We start from the raw sequence: 22157 nt of genomic DNA, 5'->3' as shown, positions 1-22157 counted from the left end.
CTTAAAAATGAGAAAAGCTTAAAGTACGAGAACAGTCTCACTCAATTCAGACTTTCACTTTCTTAACATTATATGTATGGAATATAGGTTGTATCACTCTTGTGCAGATTTCCTAAAAATAATAATAAAAAATAAATTGCCTTTAAACTCACTGCCTGTCATTTCCTGATAGTCATTTGCAGGACAACCCTCTGTTGGCTCTCACAGATGACCAACCATCAGACTTCAGCAAGAAGACCACAAATTGATAGGAAAGCTTCATCAGCCTCAGTGTTCATAGACCCATTTGCTTGGTTGAATCAATACTGGCACACTTGAGTACATTCAGCAAATTAAGAGGGAAAAAAAAAATCAACAAAAGCAAACCCACAAGTGACAAACCTTACTCTCTGGGGACATTTCTTTCAAGATAGTCTCATTGACCCAAACATGGCCAGCTGGTCCTCTAAAAAATCAAGGCAACCTGCAGCACTCCAGAAGGACACCTCTAAGTGATGCTTGAGATGGGAGGACCACCCTGAACCTGCCACACAACATCCAGTAGCTCCGGAGAAGAGAAGGAGCTTGCATTTTTCTGAACGCCAAGGGAAGTTCTTCTAAAGCATTTTCATTCTTTCAGTGCTGATACAGAGACTATTAAACTCTTCTTATTCCCTGCTTCATAGGTCTCCACACGGTTGTTTTTAATTTGTGTTGCTACTATTTGTATTCTCTGGCACTACAACTGTTTCTCATACAAAGACATAAACAGCAATGATTCCAGCTCCAAAAAACCCCATATGTTCTAAAAAGACATCAGACAATGTGTGGGAGGAAGAGAGGTACAGTGAGGAGGGGAAATGCCTTGCCTAAAGTCATACAGGAGGACAGCGACAAGGATAGGAACGTTACTATTCATGAAGCAGGTCTAAACCCAGGAGGTCCTAAATTGCTAGCCAGACAAGTTCATGGCAGCTGATGAAAATCGCAGGAAGCAAAAGCATCACAATACTGCAACAGAGCTAATATAGTATCTTTGGCTATATAATACAATTGTTAGGCAGAGGTTATGGGGTTTTTGTTTGTTTTTAATCTTTTTCCTGTAAGAGAGAAGGAGGGAGGGTTAGAGAGTGAGAAAGAAGGTTGCAAGCTCCATGAGAAAACTTTTCTGATTAGTATTTTCAGTCTGTTACGAAAATTTGCCATCATAGGTGATGCAAGGTGTTCACAGGTGATGGAAATAAAGATTCCAGCCTCCATTGCATTGTAAAATCCATTGTTTGAATGTGATGCTATGGTCACATTGGGTGCCAACATGGTATTTTGGGGTTTTCTTTTTTGTATGGCATCAGTGCAGCCCTGACCAGTACAAGTATGCCATCAAAGGTGAATCAAACCCACCACTCCATAGACAGAAGTATCTGATTCTCTTCCTGTAGCTTTTGCCCTCAAAAGCCCCTGGATGTCAGGAGCACGATGCTATCTGCAAACAAATGGAGACTTTTTTCCCCCATCTATACTTCATTCTGGGTACACTCTGAAAACGACTGAGAAGAAAATTTTTTTTGGAGAAGAGAGGATTTTGCCACTTACCTATGGTTATATCATCCCTAAATTAGACTGCTTTGGTGATACGTTTAGCAGAGCCAGTCAATATGAAATGAGTTACCAAGTCTCATTATTAGAAATCGTATTGAAGTTCAGTTGGTCAAAGGTACCTCAACAGTCAATGGAAAGGAACAGGCAGTTTGAGCAGGCAATTTGTCACGCTCTACAACAGGGAGGGTGGATCACCCTCTAAAGATAATAATCTTTTCCATTTACTGAAGAAAGATCCTAGACAACTACCTTAGCTTATTTTAAAATAGCTTAAATGGAAGGAGATGAATGTCATCCTTAAATAGCTAGCTCATCCTGCAGAGTTGCACCTTTGCTCCGTAAAATTCACTGGCTTCCCTTTCAACATGCTGCCCAACTTGTCTTCTGTTTATAAGATCAGCATAATTAGTTTTTCTTTGACTAATATTTGAACATAGCCAAACCACTCAAAAGCACCCTTCTTTGCATTTATACAGGAGGGTCAAAGACAGGGAGATGAGAAAGGAGAGTCTTCCATTTGCCTTCTCCAGGGTGGGAGCCAGTGTACCCCAGCAGATTCATCAATGGGTGAAATCTTTAAGACACACACTCTATTGCTGGCATTAGGTCAAGTTTATGCTCTCCAGTAGATCTTTGTGCTTCCCTGCTTCAGTTTTATGTACGGCTTATGCAGTACACTTAGAGGAATTACCTAACATTTCTGAAAATACAGTTAAGAAGGAAGCATGGGCTATTTTAAAATCAGTTGTATGGCAGATACAGCATACAGTAGCCAAGTAGGAAATGAACAGCCGTACATACAAATTTTATGAGAGTAAGGCAGTATGCGTTCCCTTAAAGTACTTAACCAAGATTCAGAAAAAAATTACATGAAGTTGGACTACTGCAGTTTTCAAGAACCATTTATAAGGTACAAGTTCTCTGGAAATGCAAACAGAGCAAGAAGAGCAAAAGCCTGCTACCTCCTTGGTGGTAATACCAATTTACAGTATGGTCATACACACAGAACTTGGTGTTCCTGTCTTTTGTATGATGTCAGTATAAAGTGCACCTTGCTGCATTTCTTAATAAAAAATAAATAAATACTGCAGTAAGCAAGATGTAAACTGACATGAGTATTAATGGCTAATTTTAAGTGCCCATCAGTGCTGTCTATAAGCATAATCCTTGGCGATCCAGAAAAGGTCTATTTTAATTCCATCTTTTGTCAAAGCCAAGGATGACCATCTGTGCTCCACATATTGCTGCTTTAGGTTCTTATGGACCAGCCTTCCTCTTCACTTAAATCCCAGCATCTCTCATCATTAGACAGACAGATGCAGTAGAAATGAGTTCAGCATGTGGCAATCACTTGATTTGACCATATGACACATTAGGAAACCAAGTACTAAGGTGGATCCTCTGTACCAAGAGAAGTTTTTGCATATTACATTTCAAAACTAGCACATGAAATGGAAGATTTACCACATACATTTAAGTGACTCCCAAGTATTTATCAACCACTATAAAAGTAAAGCAAATCAGTTAATGAAACTGAATAAAAGCAGCGTCTCTGCGCATTGCTTTAGTTCAAGGAAAAGCCTTTGCTCTAACTTTTTTCTAGCTCAAATGGAACTTCTTTCCATTTACTTGTACCTGCCTCACTGGTTTCCCCTCCCACACCTCTGTGTGAGAAATCTCTGTAATTCATTATCCCAGTCCATGATCCTAGTGGTGGTGTAATCAGATCTTCCAGAAGGTGATCTTCCTCTTGGATTTTATACAGATATAGCTATGCCCATCTCCAGTCAACAACATCCAGCCTTCAAGTAGCCTTGGGAAGGGAGGGCTTTGACATGCTGTTGGCTCTGTTGACAAAAATTTAACACATTCACCCATTTTTAATAAAAATCTACCCAACAGTAGCACTTGCTCATACCTCTGTCAGACCTTCTAGGTGAACAAAAATTACTTGCAGTAAAACAGGTAAAATTTGCAATAGAACTGCTCATCTTCAATTATATATAAAAATATTCAGGGATTCTTTTATGAAGTAAAAAGTTACAGTATTAAAAAAATTACGTCGATGTCATAGTTTCCACTACTGCCATACTTGCTCTTAATTTGCATCACTGAAAGAGGAAAAAGATTGAAAAAAAAAAGAGTAAGTTCATAAACTTTGTTAGTTCTTTAAAAAGAATCACTAAGCAGTATGTTTAATACTAAAAGCTGGAGAGTAGCTTACATGGCAGACAGCTGATTTACTTAACTTTCCCTTATTCCCTTCTGCCACGGTAAAGGAGCGAGGCACAGAAGTGCAGGGAATTTTCCATGGATCCACACAAAATCATTGTCTAATCAGGAGTGTTAAGAGGTTTTCCTGCCTCCCAGCTCTCTCTGCTCCTGAGGCAAGGCTGTAGGCTCCCCAAGCCTAGACTCCTGCAAATGGCGCATGACACAAAGATTAGAGGAAAAGCTGTGTTTTGTTCATAAACAATGTATTTTATTTCAAATATGTGCCCTTGTTGATTCAACAATGATGTCTGGAGAATCATGTCCTCCACCAACCAAAGAGAGAACTGATTTGGAAATCTTCCACCTGACTTAGTTGCTGATGATACCTTGACACTGCCTCCCCCCTCCTCCTCGGCAGCTGAAAGTATGGCTCAGAGTGAGCATAAACTTGCACCTTATTCTGAAATGGCTAAAAATACAGTGAACAAAGAATTAGTAAATCAACCATTCAGGGAGGCAGAGGCCTATGAATATACAGACAAATATAAAACACCTTATTGGGATTTTTAGCAATTTTTTTTTTCTGCAAGTAAGATTAAAAACCACTTTAACTTTAGTGTCCTGCTGTTCCCTCCTCCTCATTTCCTCCTCATCCCCCAACAGAAATAAACAATTCCAAAGTGCTTGCTGTTCCTAATGTTTTTTATAAACATTTAAAATCCTGTCCCTCTCCTTCCAAAAAAGCAGGTAATGTGGTATGGAGTGAACAAGACTGGACAAAGCATGAGTTTCACATGGATGAATTGCTGATTATCTCTTCTTACTATTTGGTATGGGTGTGTGCTTTACATTTCCATTGACTTAGATCGTAAGACATGAAGCAAGTTATTTTGGATGCTGATGCCAATCTGAGCATTAAGGAAAAACTAACAGTGCCTGGGTCCTGGTACAGGTGGTCATGGACTCATGGAAGTTTCTTGGTTTAATATTTACATGGATGTTTTAAAATTATGGTCTGTGAAATATATTTTTCCAAAGATGCTCCTATATTTGAGAAAAAAAAATAAAAGAACCCTTGATCCAAATCCCATCTCTTTTTAAAAGTCTTGTTAAAAATTTTGATTCATCGATTTATCTTAGCACACTTAAAAGCAGAATAGAGAATAATGACATTTTTTAAAAAAGAGAAAGATGCTGATCTCTAAGGAGACCGTCGCTCTTTTTTCGTAAGTAAATGACACTGAATGGTGCGGATTCGATTCTTTGCTGGGGCAAACTCCGGCTGAAGTTTTAGTGTTGACTCATACCATTTCATCGCCTTTTCAAACTCTTCCTGCAAAGAAAGAAAGAAAATTGCAAAGAGTCAGATTCTAAAAAACAGTAAACACATTTTCTATGTCTTTCCTGTCCTAAGTAGTTGAGTGGTATGGTATGCACAAAAGAAACTGAACCAATCCTTGTGGTTTAGGATCCCCCCCCCCCCCCCAATAACTCTGATATTTTCTTGGGCTAATGATCCAATTCTGCATGCTCCACGGAAGGGAGTCAAATCACTGCTGAGCATTATTGACCAATGTTCTTGTCTTTTCCTTTTAGTAGTGGGTCTTAGCATTCTTGCTGTAGAAGTAACTTTTAAAAACAGATTTCAGTCAGAATTGACACAGGTCAAAGCTTTAAAATCTTGGACAATGCAAAAACATCAACTCTGCTGAAAAGCCAACACCTTTAGAAACAACTTGAAATCACTTTTAAAAGATTACTCAAAGTAAAAAAAAAAAACCAACAACCAAACAAAACTTTAAGAGCATACAGTAGCTAGACAATTTCAATGGATAAACTGGACTGCCACTCTGCTTTTTTATTAACTAGGAAAGCACGCCAACATCCAATAGTGTATTAGAAGAAAAACAAGAGGGGAAAAGACCCAAAACATTCTGGGTTTTTCAGTCACTTAACACTGCCAAAGTTCTCAGCCCTTAACATGGCCAACTGTTTCTCCTTTGTAAGGCAACTTACTGAAAAGTTTTGCAAATAAAGGAACCTTGGCCTCTATAATGCTACACTACTAATTAGCATGACATCTTCTACAACCTGTTGGTCAGAGTCAGCTCTCAAATACAGTAGGTTAAATATGATGTAAATAAACTAATTTGTCTTTATGTTAGCATAATTTGATCCAGAAGATGCATTTTGTCCTGTTGCTACAGTCGTTTCATATAATGAATATAGGGTTTCATTGAGATATCTCTCAGATCCAGGGAGAATGAAGTTATCTTTAGGCACTGTGCTAACTTTAAAAAGACATTGGCAACTCAAGCATCAAAATTCTACTTCATTTCTTTCAAGCAACTGTCAGAAGTACTACCTTAATAGAACAAAGTCATGCCTTTCTTCAGTTTGTTTCCATTGTGCGTTTGACAGTACTGTGCGTTTCAACTCTTCTCAACCCTGATAGCCATAATACATGATTACGTGCTCAACTCGCCCTGTTATCTCAGTGATTCCCTCAACCACAGGAGCAAAACATTAAGAACAAATCTATGACAAGTGCTGAAAACTGGCAGGGATACATAAGAACATGTGTAACTGAAAATACTTTTGACACAGACATATACATCAACTACGTCTCAGTTTAATGGTGCCTCTTTTACCCTTCAAATATACTGGCCCTGTTAAAGATAAGGATGAAACACACAGGAACCAATACAGCATTAGTAAGATAAAAGGAATTAACATTTTGTGTTCAGAGTAAGCAGTGAAAGCTGAATTGCAGATTAGAATATATAGACAGTATGAAGAAATTTGAGTTCAATCTGTGAATTATTTTGGGTGTTGATAATCCAGATATTGAAATTAAACTTCCCTTGTGTTTGTTCATCGCAACTGTGAACTGGGTTTTACTAAGCTCAGCTCTTCAGGATAGAGACCCAATTTATCATTAATTTTCCAGTATTATAAAAATATTCTGTGTTTAGACGGCAGCCAACCAAAACTGTCAATTGTTTGCTACTGTCTTAACAAGGCTTTGCAGACAGCATTCTGAAGCCAGCTTATAAAAATGTTGGCCTTCAAGTACTAAATGAGTAATGAGAGTAAAATGAGTAATAAGAGTTTTGGCATTCAAAAAGTATTCTTTCTTGTTGATCCTACCCCAAATTTCTTGAATGCTGCTCCTCCAAAATTATTTGTAGGAATAAGATTTTTTTATATATATACATATATGTATATACACACACACGCGCTCTGTACCAAAGACAACACATAACTGGGTGCCAGCACACTCACCATTGCTACGTAGACATTTGCCAGTGTGAAATGATTAACCACGAAGTGCGGCGCTATTTCCACTGCCATGGTAGCCACAATGATGGCATCATTCCAGAGTTTTGCGTTGTGGAAGATGTTTGCTAGGCTTATTAGTGGTACATCCTGGAAGAGAAGAGCAAGCGATAAACAGTGAGGTTCTTTCCACTGAAACTGTCTCAGGATCAGCAAGACAAACAGAAGACTCCACCACCTGGCCACTCTCACTTGGTTACTGCCCACTCCACTATCCGGTGACTTTGAAAGTGATGAGTCAGACCTATTTTACTATAAAAGGACATTTGGACCTGAGTTATAAACAAAAAACCCTCACATACACACATCTGCTCACAGTAGTAACAAACACTACTGTTGCATAGACAAACAACTAAAAAATTAACTCACTTAAGTGTCCTAGTATGTACCTTTATTTTTCAGATGCTCTTACACTAGTTTTCTCCCCAAAGATGAGATGCGTTCTCAGAGACAAGAAAAGCTGTTTGTTTGACCACCTCCTTCAGCTCTTGCATAAAAGGGGAAGGAATATGAATAAAAGGGGACAGCAGGAAAGGTGAAAAAAGGGTCTCACCATTAGTGCAACTGATGCACTGTTTTTTATCCTGCCTCTGCCACAGAATTCCTGTATGATGCTGGATAACAGCTATAAATAAAATTTTCTCAGCTAGTCACTGATGGTATGTTTTTTATTTCCTGGATTTCCAGACTGTGACCTTGTCTGACTGACAAAACTGTTGAGCCCTGACAGCCATAACAGACTCTCTGGGAGCTGGGCTTCACACCTTCAAAGGACAAAATACTGCTTAGTAGCAAGTCTTACGTGCCCTCGACAGGACAATAAAAAATCTTGGATGTATTTGATCCCTGCCTCCTTGACCTCTACAAAGCAAAGAGTATCTTTGGTGGATAAGTCATTCGTGTTTGCGAAGCAGATATTATGGAAGTCAGAATCACAAAAGAAGCCCACAGGAAAATGAATTACTTTTTATTTACATGAGAAAAGGCAAGAGAAAGTAGCGAGAGTGCATAAAACCAAAGAGGAGGATAAAAAAAAATATTAAATAGCTGTTCATTCAGTGCTAACTGTCACTGAGTACAAGTGTCAGCTGTATCTTTACAAACAAGACCCACAGTTTTCTCTGAAGGCAGCTTCAGTATGGAGGATAAAAACAAGGCACAAATTTGGAGAGTCAGCCAGTCCCAAGCAACATTATATCACGTTTCTAGAAAACAGCTCTACTACACCATAATCTTGCCAAATTATAGTTTCCAATCTATACTCTGACCCTTACAAGTCACACAGTTAAGGACGCCATTTCTGAGGAACCATTCTCAGTTACATAGAAAGACAGGAAAATCAGCAAGAACTTGTTGCGTTAGATCTTGGTTCCAACCTTGTTTTAAAAGGACAAGTGCAAAGAGACAGAATTATAGGGGACAGATACACAGGATGTGCATTTCTGAATTGAGGCATTTCTACTGTTAATGGCTAAATCCTAATAATATCCTGAGAGTGTAAACTACTTTGTCTCTCGATTTTCAGAGAAGGATTTTAAGACCAAGATTCAAATAGGAGTATACATTTTGCAGTGCTGGACAGTTTGTTGCTCAGAGTGTTACCCAAAGTGAAATCTGCAATGTTGAGTGAGGAGACTATATTGCTTTTATCAGTTTGCAAGGCGGATCTTGGTGTATAAGAAAAGACATTATAATGCTCAGCATAGCATGTGGCAAAGTGAAGGGTACAAAGCACTTCAGTCAACTGAAACACTAAACAGAAGATTATGTCCAAAGTACTGCCTTTTCTGGAGTAAAGCACAGAACTGCTGCACAAAGTCAGGCACTAGTGTCCAGCTGAGATTCATAGCCCAAACACTTAAGTTCTTCATTTAGATATCCACCTCCTTCCCTCTTTAAAAGCACAACCAGAAGATCCACTCCCCTCTTTAAAAATACAACCAGAAAAATATACTCCCCACATCTTAGGTTAGAAGACTTGTCCAGACAAAGGCTGATGAAGATTTAAAGTCCTACATAACAGGGGGAAGTTCAAGCCTGCATTGCCCAGAGAGGTGTCAAACCCACTGAACTGCAGGAAAATTCCACTGAACCTCTTTCGCAGTTGTCTTTTTTTTATTATTATTTTTTAAAAAGAGACAGTCCATGCTAAACAGGTGGTGAAAGTCTTGAGGTTTCAGCACAACTAGCTAATATCTAAGACATTACAGACACTTGATACACAGTGTTGGCCTTAACAATAAATAGTCTGTGTTAAAGCTCTATTGTGACAAGCTAAACTTTATTTCATCCGAGTAGTGGGCACATATGTACACACCTTCATGTGATGGGGTGCGTAGTGCAATGCATGTCGTAAGCAATCAATTGCCTTCTTTCCTTGGCCTTTCACCCTCCAGTAAAGAGCTGCCATGCTAGAGAGGACCCATGAAGTCTGATTCTGGCAAAAGAAGAACACAAAAACCAGTCATGTAAACACTTGTAGTGAACAGTCTTACTGCCTTTCAGTCTTCCAATTTATTTGATATATTGAGTTAGAGGGTGTCACAGTTAAAAACAGCATTAAACTATTTCAAAGCAGCAAAAAGTTTCTTATCTAACAACATATATGCAATAGCCAGGTAAATGAGATTGCCAAATGAAACACAAATTCCAAATGCAACATCATTTTCTTAAGAAAGCAATAGCAGCTAAATAGCTTTAAAACAGCAACAACAGTTTCAGCAGCCACAACAGCTTCTAACCAGCTGTCTGATGCTGAGCATCTAGATGTGTATAAACATTACCCAACTGTTATGGTTTAACCCCAGCCAGCAACTAAGCCCCACACAGCCACTCGCTCGCTGCCCCCCTCAGTGGGATGGGGGAGAGAATCAGAAGAGTAAAAAGTGAGAAAACTCATGGGTTGAGATAAAGACAGTTTAATAGGTAAAGCAAAAGCCATGCACACAAGGAAAGCAAAACAAGGAATTCATTCACTGCTTCCCATGGGCAGGCAGGTGTTCAGCCATCTCCAGGAAAGCAGGGCTCCATCATGCGTAACAGTTACTTGGGAAGACAAACGCCATCGCTCCGAACATCCCCCCCTTCCTTCTTCTTCCCCCAGTTTATATACTGAGCATGATGCCATATGGTATGGAATATCCCTTTGGTCAGTTGGGGTCAGCTGTCCTGGCTGTGTCCCCTCCCAGCTTCTTGTGCACCCCCAGCCTCCTCGCTGGTGGGGTGGGGTGAGAAGCAGAAAAGGCCTTGACTCTGTGTAAGCGCTGCTCAGCAGGAACTAAAACATCCCTGTGTTATCAACGCTGTTTCCAGCACAAATCCAAAACATAGCCCCAAACTAGCTATGAAAATTAGCTCTAGCTAAGAAAATTAACTCTACCCCAGCCAAAACCAGCACACCAACATAAAGCAAAAAATTTAGCTAAGTTAGCTGATTGGACTTGCAGGCTCTCTGTAGTCACTGGGAAGAGAAGGGATGCTCTGGGATGCAGGTCAGAGCAGAAGCCTGACAGGTCTAGCTGATCAAGTTTGGTGCCTCTAGCTGGCTGACTCCCATGTCACATGTTAGAAAGGAAAATAACGTGAGCTTGAATTCTGTGGACTCAGATACAGCAAATGAATGTTTATGCTCATATGCAATTAGATAAGTAGCCATCTTGATTTGTTTGATTAGCTCTTGTGAATACTGAATGAGACTGGTAGACAGAAGAACTGCATTTTATTTCCAACACAGCTAGCCTTACTGAGAATTCTGTTTCTGGTCTCAGCACTACATTTTCAGCTTATTTGGATAAAGCTTGCTGACTGCAGGGGGAACCGTAGCATGTAAGAGAAAAAGTTAGTATACATCTAAAGTGAAAAGAAACTAAGTCTGAGCATAAGAGTGACATCTTTACTTTCTGGGAATGACAAAGCTATATCGGCTTTTATTTCAAACCACAGTTAAGCAAAGCACAAAGCAAAGCACAAAGCAAAGTTCCTCAGATGGCTTTCAGTAGAATAGGCTAGGGGCATCAAACTGTTTTGGCTGAGCCCTCTTTTCTATAGCTGTTTGGGATATCCTCCCCACTAGCTGTAAACATGTAACAACAATCCCTGCATCCTTATCTACCTTGTAGATCCTGGGAAAATTACATCCCTAATCATCTCCTCCTAAGGACCTCAGCTGAGGTCCTTAGCTTAGGTCCTTTGGGAAGAAAAATGCCATCACTCCGAACATCCCCCGCTTCCTTCTTCTTCCCCCAGTTTATATACTGAGCTTGACGTCATATGGTATGGAATATCCCTTTGGTCAGTTGGGGTCAGCTGTCCTGGCTGTGTCCTCTCCCAACTTCTTCTGCACCCCCAGCCTCCTCGCTGGTGGGGTGTTTATGCTCAGCGGAGGTCCTTAGCAGTCTTAATCTAGCTAGGAAGCTTGGCTTTCTCTGGGGAGAACAGGAAGTGCAGCCTTGCACATGGTGCCATACCTCTGCCTAAACGCATCTGATACTTCAGCCCAGCACTGCATAAGGTACAAGGAAGTAGGCAGAGAAGAGGGGAAGCCCCTGCCTGTCAGCTGTCTGACTGCTGCATGCCAGCAGCACGACTGGAGAGTTGAGCCATGGCTTAACTCAACTTTCCATAAGCTCCAAGTCAATGTAGCACAAAAAGAAAGAGGAGGGCTGAGAACAGTTGAAGTAGTTTAATATATATATCAACAACCAGCAACACTGCTCACTACCAGGCTGGAAACAGTGTAAAATTTGACAAGCTTAAGTTTTAGTAAAGAGATATGAAAGACACTTGACAGTGTGAGCACAGGATACAGCTCAACAAAATACCTGTGAGGGCATCACAGATGCTGAATAGACACAAATCCGTAGTCCAAGTACTAATATGTTCCTTGACTGGGATGTCAGACAAACAGTTCGAGACTGAATTGACCACTACGTCAGTCATGAGCAGGAAGCTCAGACTTCTCATTTTTCTCGTTTACACATACCTTTTCCAAAGCTTTGGCTATTCGAGTACCAACTTGTTCTAATGCCTGTGGTGAGTACTGGTCTTTGCCAAGATTCTGTAGCACCTGTGGAAGAGGAAGAACAAGTGCTTAGATGCTGGAACCTGGTAAAAGATGTCCCTCACTTGTTGGCTGCTTTTTTCCCCAGCCTTTTACAAATGCTGTAACCTGTTCCAACCTAATCATCACTGTCTATCTGGAGTTAATACTATCTGTATCATCACACAGTGTTATAACTCCATGGCACTGAATACTAAGAATGGTAGAAGTTTATGTATGCTCAGTTGGACTTTTCTTTCACTGATTCATCCATCAAGAGCTATAAATACGAAGACACTAATGGTGTTTTAGGATTTCCCTCAGGCCAGATCGTAGATGGCTGGGAAAACATTCTGGTAAAATATTGCTTTCAGCTTGCATTGTTCTTACAGTTTTATCCAGGCATTCACTCACTAAGCTAAATGCGCCTTGAATCTGCCATGGTATGGCCATTTTTGTGTGACAGCCTTCAACTCTGGCATACCTCTTTCAGTTGACTTTCTCCAGTGTAATGCAAGCTGGCCCGACTAGAGACACCTTGCAGGTGGTCCAAAGTATGCATACTGGCTGGTAGATTTGGGTTACAAAGGGGCTCCATGGCTGGTTCTTGCAGCTGTGTGGCAAAATCAATGTGTTCTGTAATGCTACAAAGGTCATAAAACAAGTTGAATCCGTTAGGAGAAGAAAACAGAAGAGTCATTACAAAGTTCTCTAGTGAGTGTAAACTGCCCAGAACCTGGCAGAATCTCATTTGAGTAGCTCAAGAAGCAAGAGAAACTGGATTTGCTGTCTGCACTTGCACTTTTCTTTGCAAGTCTATTGATGAAATACCACATCATGTTTTCAAACTTCTTTGAAATCCTGGCAGTTCTTTCTTAAAGAACACTAAAATCTTCAGTTTATGCACACTGAAGGCCATGTTAACTGTCTTGCTTTGTGTGAGTAACTTATTTAAGGTTCATATACTTACTCAATGTTTTTAGCAGAAACAGCAAGCCATGTGCTGGCTACAGTTGTAAGCTCTACCCTACGGAGTTTCAGGCATTCATCAGGACTTGGCCAGCCAAGGCTGCGATAGTCACGCCTTTTTCCTTGAGAAAGGAGAAAAAAAAAAAAAAAAAAAAAAAAAAAAAAAGAAGAAACAACTGTCTGGAAGCAGAAAGACTTTCTACTTCAGTACAATGATTTACAAAACACTTTATACCAGTGGATACATTCCCTATGTTATAAAAGTCATGGTCCTGCAGCCAGATTTGTTTAAGAACATTCCTGAACCTAAATGGACTGAATGGAACTTGTGGGATCCAAAGACAGAACTGGATCCTACACAAGACAGATTAGGAGGTGGAGTTTTAAGACCTGTTTCATTACGCTTTTTCAATAGCTACACATTAAGAACAATTGCCACTCTTGTTTACAGGTAATGTCTCTACTTAAATGTCCTTAAAGAAAGTTCATAAGTGAGTCATCATTTATGTTCTACAGCTACAGTAAAAACTAATAAAAGTTGATTGCTCCATCTTCTGACAATCCCAGGTGAAAAATACTGCCATTTCTTTTCAACGAATATTAAGACAGACAGTGGCTTTTACTGCATTCTTACACTCAAGATAGCAACATTTCTGAAACTATTAAGCAATTACATTTCAGCCCTCCCATTTTGCAGAGAAGTTAACCGAGGAAGGGAAGGGTTAAATAACTTGCTTTATGTTAACAAACAGGTCACTAGGAGAAACAAGAACCTGATCTTCACATTTGAACCAAAGCCTACTGAAATCTTTCCCTTACATTTGGTGGATACTGTACCAAGTCCTAGGAATCCAGCTCGTGTTAACTGCTAGGAAACATTTTCCTCTCATATCAGAAACATCCAAACTGTTTGGAACACAACAAGAATTCATTGTAGCCATAAATTTGCACAGTGGAAAGCCAAGTTTAACAATGTGCCAGTCTATCGCACCAGCTACGTAGGCAGTATTTCAGTATTTATTTCTAGTTACCTGAAATTTTGCTCATTTGGATACAAATCCTACTTCCCATCGAAGATATAGTAAAATACTTCACCACAATTTTGCAAAATAATGAAGTCTGTAATACCATGTCTTTTGTAAAGTATTCTGATTAAAGGAAAATTAACTTCAAGAAACACTGGGAAACTTCAGAGGGGAATGATCAGTTCTCATCACCACCGCTGTGAACTATCTGACTAAGTTCTTACTTGCATGAATGGTAAAAGATAGCGAGGTCAGTAGTCTGAGAGGTAGTCAGACGCAGGACAGCTAGCGTCATTTCCCTCCCGAGGTGACCTCCAATATGTTACTTAAACTTTTGATGATTTAGTTCTTGTAAAGAGGATGTCAGCGGACCCTGCCTCACAGGAGTGTTAGAAAGGTAACTACTTTACAACTGAGGGATGCTATGTAATAAAGCCACAAAAGTAGCTCGGGGGAGAGAAAATACATGAAGTGTGTGCTCATAAATGATAGTCTGTTTTCATTTAATCCCTCCCCCCATTTAAATATTTAATTCAGTAACTTACATTTGTCAGTTGCTAAAAAAGGAGCTTGTTAAAGATTTAATGTAAAAGCCTTGAAAGTGTGAAATCACTTTCTAGGTCATCAAATTGTCAAGGACTAAAATGTATTGGAGAACCCATCTTTGCTTACACATCAGCCCTATGACGTAAAGATTTTACCTCCACTGAAATCAAGGTAAGACAAAAAGTATGGGGGCCAATTACTTTGGTTCTCTTCTTTGACATCATTAGGTGCCAGCAGCTCTAATGAAGCTCTAACCTTCATCCCAAGCAATCATGTGCTGATGGTTTCTGTCCATCTGAACGCACCAGTGGAACTAGCTTGCACCATAATAATAGACCACTCTCCAATTCCTGTTACTCAACTAGCAAAAACTCCACCTCCCTCTCCAACTGCCTCATCTATGTTGGTGCAAAACTCTACTCTTCTGTAACTCCAGTCTTCTGGAAGACAGTCTCTTTTTCTCTTATAATATCACCAAACCAATTACAGCAGAACACTTTTAAAAAATTATTTTATTTTTATTAGACCAAGTTTTCTGCCTTTTGTTTTTGAGTTGTGTGTCTTATGTTTAGTCAGTAACCAGTTCAAGCTCTCATCCTGCATTTGTCCCTGAAAGGGGTATCTCTCATCTGATTAAAACTGAATGGGCAGAGAAGTTAGTTTAAGAAAAAGATCATTAAACTCCCCTCTCTCTTTTACTACTTCTACTCACAATATCTACCTCTTTCATTCTCCACTCTTACCAACTCATCCCCAGAAGTTCTGGGAGTTAACTAGAAAGTTTTCATTCAGCAGTTAAAGTTATGCTGCACTTCATGATGAAGGTGCAGATAGAAGAGATTTCCAATTTCTCCACGTACTCATCTAGAAGGCATATGTCATTATGTAGTCTTTGTGACACATATTTATGATAATAAACCAGTGTAATATAAAAGCTGCAAAGAAATAAACCAGAGTAATACAAAAGCTGCAGATGACTTGCTTTCTCTGAGAAGCAGCAGGTTACCTATTGGTCCAGGAGAAGGTATCTTTGGTCCACTGATCTCTAGGGCAGTTTGGTAGAAGTTTGCATTTTCTCCATTAGTCCCTTCTTCCCTGTTTCTCCCAACTGGCTCCTGGAGATCCAAGCTTTCAGCTTTTGGTTTTTTTAAACGTTTGACCTGAAAAGTGATCTACGAAAAGAACAGTATTGGCAAGGTTAACAGTAAGAAACACCACGAATGTTACCAGCTCCAATACACTACTTGTTTTAGCCCAAAGGCTCAATTTCAAAGATGATACAGATGAGATCTTTCTCTCTCTCTCCCTCCCTTTCCGTCTCAACCCATTCTCTAAGCCTGCTCACTTTCACTGCATCACACTATGCAAACAAAGTACACAACTTCAATCTCCAACATAAGAGAAAACCAATTTAACTGCTAGAGAACTAAAAGGCATTTTTCATTATGTATTTTGTTTGTAACATAATGACAACAGATATTTCATTGTTTTCATGCTAACTGGAACTTTTGGTTAGAAACTTTTCTCCTTTGTAACTGTGAGCAAGAAGTTTGAAGGCACACAGCATCCTTCAACACTTCATTCAACACTATTCAGCTCTTGCTGCTGATAATCAAGACTTATGATCATAGAATCATTTAACTTGGAAAAGACCTTTAAGATCATCGAATCCAACTGTAAACCTAACACTGCCAACTCCACCACTAAACCATGTCCTTAAGTGCCACATCTACCTCCAGGGACGGTGACTCAATCGCTTCCCTGGACAGCCTGTTCCAATGCTTGATAACCCTTTCAGTGAAGAAATTTTTCCTTATATCCAATCTAAACCTCCCCTGGTGCAACTTGAGGCCGTTTTCTCTCATCTGATCACTTGTTACTCGGGACAAGAGACCGACACCCACCTTGCTACAACCTCCTTTCAGGTAGTTGTAGAGAGCAATAAGGTCTCCCCTCAGCCTCCTTTTCTCCAGACTAAATGATGTCAGTTTCAGTGATGTGGAAGCCTTTCCTTTAGAAGATGGATTGAAACTACTTGTTCATTACACATAAGCCATGTACCAGCTCTTTTAGACCCAAAGGGGAAGTTCCTATACATATTTCAGTTCAGACCCCTGAACTGTCCTCATCTTTCCCTCCTCCACAATAGTAAGTTGGTACAAGACTTAAATAAACTCATCCAAACTTACCCATTCAGCTTCATCATCATCACCACAGTCCCCAAAACAGGAGCTAGCCAGTCCATCCTGAGATCCCTTCTTTAGGACCCGGATTCCCTGCAAGTCCATCCGATGACCTTTTACCTCCAGTGCCCCTTCAAAAGCTTCCTGAGGCCAAGAGTTTTCAAACTCATCCACCAAAGCCAGCATCTCTTCAGACATCTGATCATCTTCTAACCCCTCCATTCCTTCTGAACCGTTGCTTTCTGCAGTGACTGCGTCTAAGAGGGAATACCATAAAAACTTCAAAAATTCTCTTCCTGCTGCTTCCACAAATTGTATAAAAAGGATCTTTTCTCTGTAACCTGACTTTTCCACTTGCACAAACCAATACCACTGACTACTCACTGCACACTGCAAATGGACTGGGGGACTGGAGAATGCAGACTTCCCCACTGCAAAGAAGCATCAACTGTTGCTTCAAAAGTCAACACCTCTAGACCACTTTCATCAGTCTCCTTTCCAAACCGGAATTCTGCCTGTTTGAGGGAGTAAACAGGTGGTGTCTTTTCTCTACATACGTGCATTAAACACTGAATAAAGTGCTCTGTACCTTAACCATAGACACTGTTTTTTTTCCCTGCTGTCTGGCACAGCTGATACAGAATTCACTGAGGTACAACCAACATGTTTGTAGAGTCTTGCAAGAAACCACATCCTTTAGCTTGAAAAGCATCTAAACCTTGATCTCATTTTTTGATTTAATGCATTTTGACATTAGACTTGGAGAAGAAGAACAGCAAACAGAATGAAACTGGTTTTAAGGGTTACTTGTCACTTTACAGACAGAGGGGGGAAAATGTAGCTTCCTGGAGGAAGACAGCTCTTCTGAAAAATCTAGAAACCGATTCATTTGCCAACACTGATTTTGTAAGGCTGACTTACTTTCCAGTCTCAAGAAGGAGGGATCCCTTGCTGAACTCTGAGTAAGGACTTCTGGATCTTCCGTACCTCCCTCAGAGTGTCCTTCTGCCACTGCTGTAACTGACTCATGGTGGTCATCAAAGTATTTCTCCTTGTCATGATTGCCATCTGGATTTTTCTCATGACAGTGGCCTGAAAGAGAGAAGTTTACTGATACACCGTGTAAGACTGCTGCTCCTGGATACAAGCACAGAAGCTGTACTGCAGAAGCTACAGCCTTCTCATTTTCTACATACAATTTAACAGAATAATTCTACAAGGTTTCAAAGACTTCATTCAGTAATTAAAAAGCTGATCTGCCTCTTGACAAGGCAGATCACCTAAAACAATGTTATTAGGTATACACTGTGAACTACTAATGAAAGAAAAATCAGGTCTCTTTTGAGGGAACGTTGCACAGCACGTAGAAAATTAGTGTGCAGGTAGCCACTCCAATGAGCATTCCCAAGACATATTTTTAGTGACACTGCACCCTACATGGGAGCTGCCTGCCATATGAACTTCACTTAGACACCATAACGCTCACTGTGCTTACATGCAAGAGAAAAAGGGTCAAGGCAGACTGATATGGGATTGCCACGCTCTGACCTTCTGTGCCAGAAATAGACAGTATGTAGGTAAAACTAGCTCACTAAATACAGACAAAAGCTACAAGTATTAATCTGTGCCAAAAAATCAATTTTATTCAGTTGAAAATTTAACATCTATAATTCTGTGGTCAGGTTACAGGCTCAGATTCCACCAATTACAAAGATCTAGGAATAATATTGGAAAAATCCAAATGTAGAGCCAGTAATGAGCAGATAAAAGAAGAGTGCAAACTTGCAACACTAGCCTTTGAGCATCCTTCAGTGAGACGCTGTTAAGCTTTCAGAGAATTTAAAGGGTAGCCACCTGCAACCCTGTAGCAATATTTTTGCTCTCAAATACATTTTAACTAAAGAGTTCAGATTTTCTCATAATAATTACTTGCCAGTCTTCCAGGGCAAGAAGTGTTTAGAGACCTGCTCCCCCAGCCGACCCCCAGAGCCGCACAGGTAGGGACAGGATTCTTTACGCGTGTGAGAGGCTGGGAGCTGCCCCGAACCTCACGGCACAGCTATGGGACCGGGACACAGACTGGGGCACCCACCTATCTTCACACAGGAAGCCTGTCACCACAGAGAAAAACATATTCTGTGTACAAACCTGCTGCTCTCAAATCCCTCCTTCCTTTATTTCAATCACTTGTGAGTGAAAACAGCATACATATACAAATGAATTAAGAAGCACATAGTGAATCAAAGAAGGCTTAAATTAAATGCAAGACTCTCAAGTATGTTCCCCATTCTACCCTCACGAATGCAAATTGTATTGCTCCATGCATATGGAAAGCATTGTTTTCTTCAACTGGCAGCATAAAATACGAAGAATGTGAATAAAGTACATCAGTGACTCCTTTCTTCTCCACACAATGATCCCATGTTACAAAAGAATATTTTTAGGTCTCTTCCATCAGGGCAGCAGGATGAGAGGATGGTTGTAACTCTCGTATATGGGTAACCTGTTCCACCACTTCTCAGCAAAGTGAAACTATAGCTTTTTGCTGTATGCTCTCTACTTCTGCCTCTGTGAACACTCAGGTGGCATCTTCGGAGGAGAAACAGATCTGGGTGGGGTGTGGGTCCCCAAAATCAAACAAATAAAACTATATTCATAAACCCTCTGTGAACACTATTTCTTGCCCTACCTTTTCTGCTGTATATAAAAGAAGTCAAACAATATTATTTTATGAGTAGATATATAAACCAGAAGCAGTTAGAAGAGTTTATGAAGTCAACATCTGCCATACAGTTATACTCTGCTTTTCCTACTCTATCAGTCATTGACTCGTTCTTTAATCCCCTCCCCACCTCCCCCATGCTGTCAATAAAAAATTGGCTTAATTAAAAAAAGAAAAACAAACACTTCAATATATGGAGATCCTCACATTTAATTAATGGGAAATGGTGTGCACAGAACCTTAAAACTGAAAGTTTTTCCTGCCTGACATGAAACCGGCCTGATTTTGATGCAAGTCATGTGTTTCTCAGTAATGTGATGACCACAATTCCCTTTGCTGAAGGTCAACTCATAATTAGTATAAAGAAAAAAGCAAAGGGGATGAAAAACAGACAACTATTTTTAATTGAAATAAAAATGCCAAAAAGAGAAAAAAAGCTGGAAATAGCAAGCAGAAGGAAAAAAACATGATAGCACTTAAAATTCTACTTAAGACCAACTCTGTTAATATGAATTTACAAACACTGACAGCTAAAACCAGACTCGATGAGAGTACTGGCTTTCTTGGGATTTGAGAGCTGCTATATATAGAAACTTGAGTGGCCTAATTTTTTCAAATTGCTGCTTTCAGTTGTCTGACGTCGCAGGAGAAAAAAAAAAGCGCTGGTTGAAAAACCAATGGAAGTTCAGGATCTCTGATGAGTGTACCACGAAGCCGGTGGTACTGAAACACTGCAAGACAGAACTTTAGTTTGTATCAGCTGGATGTCTGAAGACCTATGGGGAAGACCACCAAGTAAGAGTGTGAGACCAGGAAGGGAACAATGTAGCCCCAAACTCCAGGCACATTCACTGGCTGTAGAACATTAGTTGTATCACTGCAATACTTACAGCACCTTAGCTGTGTGAAGGACAAAAGTGACTGCCACCCTACAAACGCTCAGCTATGTATTATTTAACATTTCACATATATTCTGGTTGTCTACATATGCACATGCGAATTTTAGGTCTAAAGCCCTGACACAGTGATACTGCAGCAACAAAACGTGGAAGTCTAAAACTACTTCATAGTACTTGATCAATTCAGCTTACTCCATCCTGAAAATTTACTAGAGAATGATCACTTTCCTGCTCATTTACTTTCTGAGAGCAGCTGTTGCCACTTTTCCTATTGATTCTGCAGAGCTAAGAAAGCTCAGAGGAAAGTGGATCAGAGTCTGTCCTACCTTGTGTATTATGAGACTTGGTTACTATGTTCCAGGTAGTGAAACAAAGATGCTATACAGACGACAAAAAATAAGTGTCTGGGCCTTTATTTAAGTGATGGAAGTAACACAAATAAGTAGTCTGACTGTGCCAGGTTAATGTAGAAACTGGGAGGGGAAAAAAAAGAGAATAGTTCCTAAATTATAAAGCAAATCCTATTGGATAGAAAAAGCAAATACAAAGATTAAAAGCAGAACACAGTATTATATATTAAAGGTCTCTATTTCTCATATTGTTCTAGTTTGTAATCTTTCGGGGCCACTGTGAATGCACTTGTACACCATTAGCACAACACACATTTTAAATACAGAAAAGATCTGCTAGATCATAGATCCCATCTAATATTAACCACCTGCTTGATTTTCAGGATCACTCTCAAATGTCCACCAAAGCTGGGGTACCTACTGCAGTTGGTAGGGCTAAAAAAACCACAAAACAAAAAGTCAGACTTAAGTTCTTGATTAGGTATTGGATGATTCCAAACTCTTAGAAAGCCACTTTTAGTGTAAGGAAAGAAACACCCGAAGTGTTGACATCTGTAGCAAGAAAGGAGAAATAGTAGGAAGGAGAAGTGATGCAGTAAGTGACATTGAAAACTTGTTCCATCTATAAAAGGATAATTATTCTGAACCATACTTCATATTGCCACAGTTCTCAGAAAAGTCACACTTGGAAACAATTACGAACTTCCCTTATTACGTATATATTTTTTTGGTACTGTGTGGGGTTTTTTTGTTTGTTTGTTTAAGAGCAAACTTCTGTCAATTTAGGTGACTCCAGACCCTCAGACTGAAAGCCACTTACCTAAAGCAAGGAAAGAAACATGAAAAGTATGGAAAAGAGGAAAGATGAACAAACAACACCCCCAGTGTATCACAGGGAAGTACTGCACCTTGAGGAAGGTCCTGAAAGTAAACAAACTTACCCTTAAAGAGGGCATTGATTGTTTTAAAAATCTAAATTATCTGCCACTGTAGGTGTTTGTGCCTTGTGGTACATCTGGCAGAGAGAACGAGGCCTCACTAACTATTTTCACTGTTCGATTCCTATATACCAACTTAAGATAGATGATTTGGTGTCATCCACAGCATTGGAAATAAAAAGTAAAATTATCTCCAAGTGTCTTTGGGCAGCACGGAGTTTTTACTGACTTTTTATTCTTTGTTTGTCAGTGCACAGCTTGCAAAATAGGTGTTCCTAACTCCACCATCTATGTTCCAACATACTAGGTTTAAGAAAATTACTGGCTCCTAACTTCTTACGATGAGACAAACTAAT

At 39.8% G+C, this 22157-nt stretch overlaps 1 protein-coding gene across 2 annotated transcripts in view; it reads right to left on the bottom strand.

Annotated features, from left to right (window-relative positions):
• Positions 1-4044: 4044 nt before the first annotated feature.
• The window catches only part of TTC17 (tetratricopeptide repeat domain 17), a 63292-nt gene continuing 45179 nt past the window's right edge, over positions 4045-22157 (bottom strand). For both annotated transcript variants that reach the window (XM_075502527.1, XM_075502526.1), the window contains 9 exons: positions 17814-17984; positions 16899-17149; positions 15716-15881; positions 13140-13260; positions 12654-12813; positions 12113-12196; positions 9449-9568; positions 7078-7221; positions 4045-5125 (listed from right to left, as the gene is read on the bottom strand). In XM_075502527.1, coding sequence (XP_075358642.1) covers positions 4994-5125; positions 7078-7221; positions 9449-9568; positions 12113-12196; positions 12654-12813; positions 13140-13260; positions 15716-15881; positions 16899-17149; positions 17814-17984 — 1349 coding nt within the window. In that variant the 3' untranslated portion in view covers positions 4045-4993. The remainder of the gene's footprint in view (positions 5126-7077; positions 7222-9448; positions 9569-12112; positions 12197-12653; positions 12814-13139; positions 13261-15715; positions 15882-16898; positions 17150-17813; positions 17985-22157) is intronic.

Source organism: Mycteria americana, chromosome 5, assembly GCF_035582795.1.
Source record: "Mycteria americana isolate JAX WOST 10 ecotype Jacksonville Zoo and Gardens chromosome 5, USCA_MyAme_1.0, whole genome shotgun sequence".
NCBI lineage: Eukaryota > Metazoa > Chordata > Aves > Ciconiiformes > Ciconiidae > Mycteria > Mycteria americana.
Note: the sequence above shows the minus strand (reverse complement) of the source record. Positions and strands in the feature narration are given on the sequence as shown.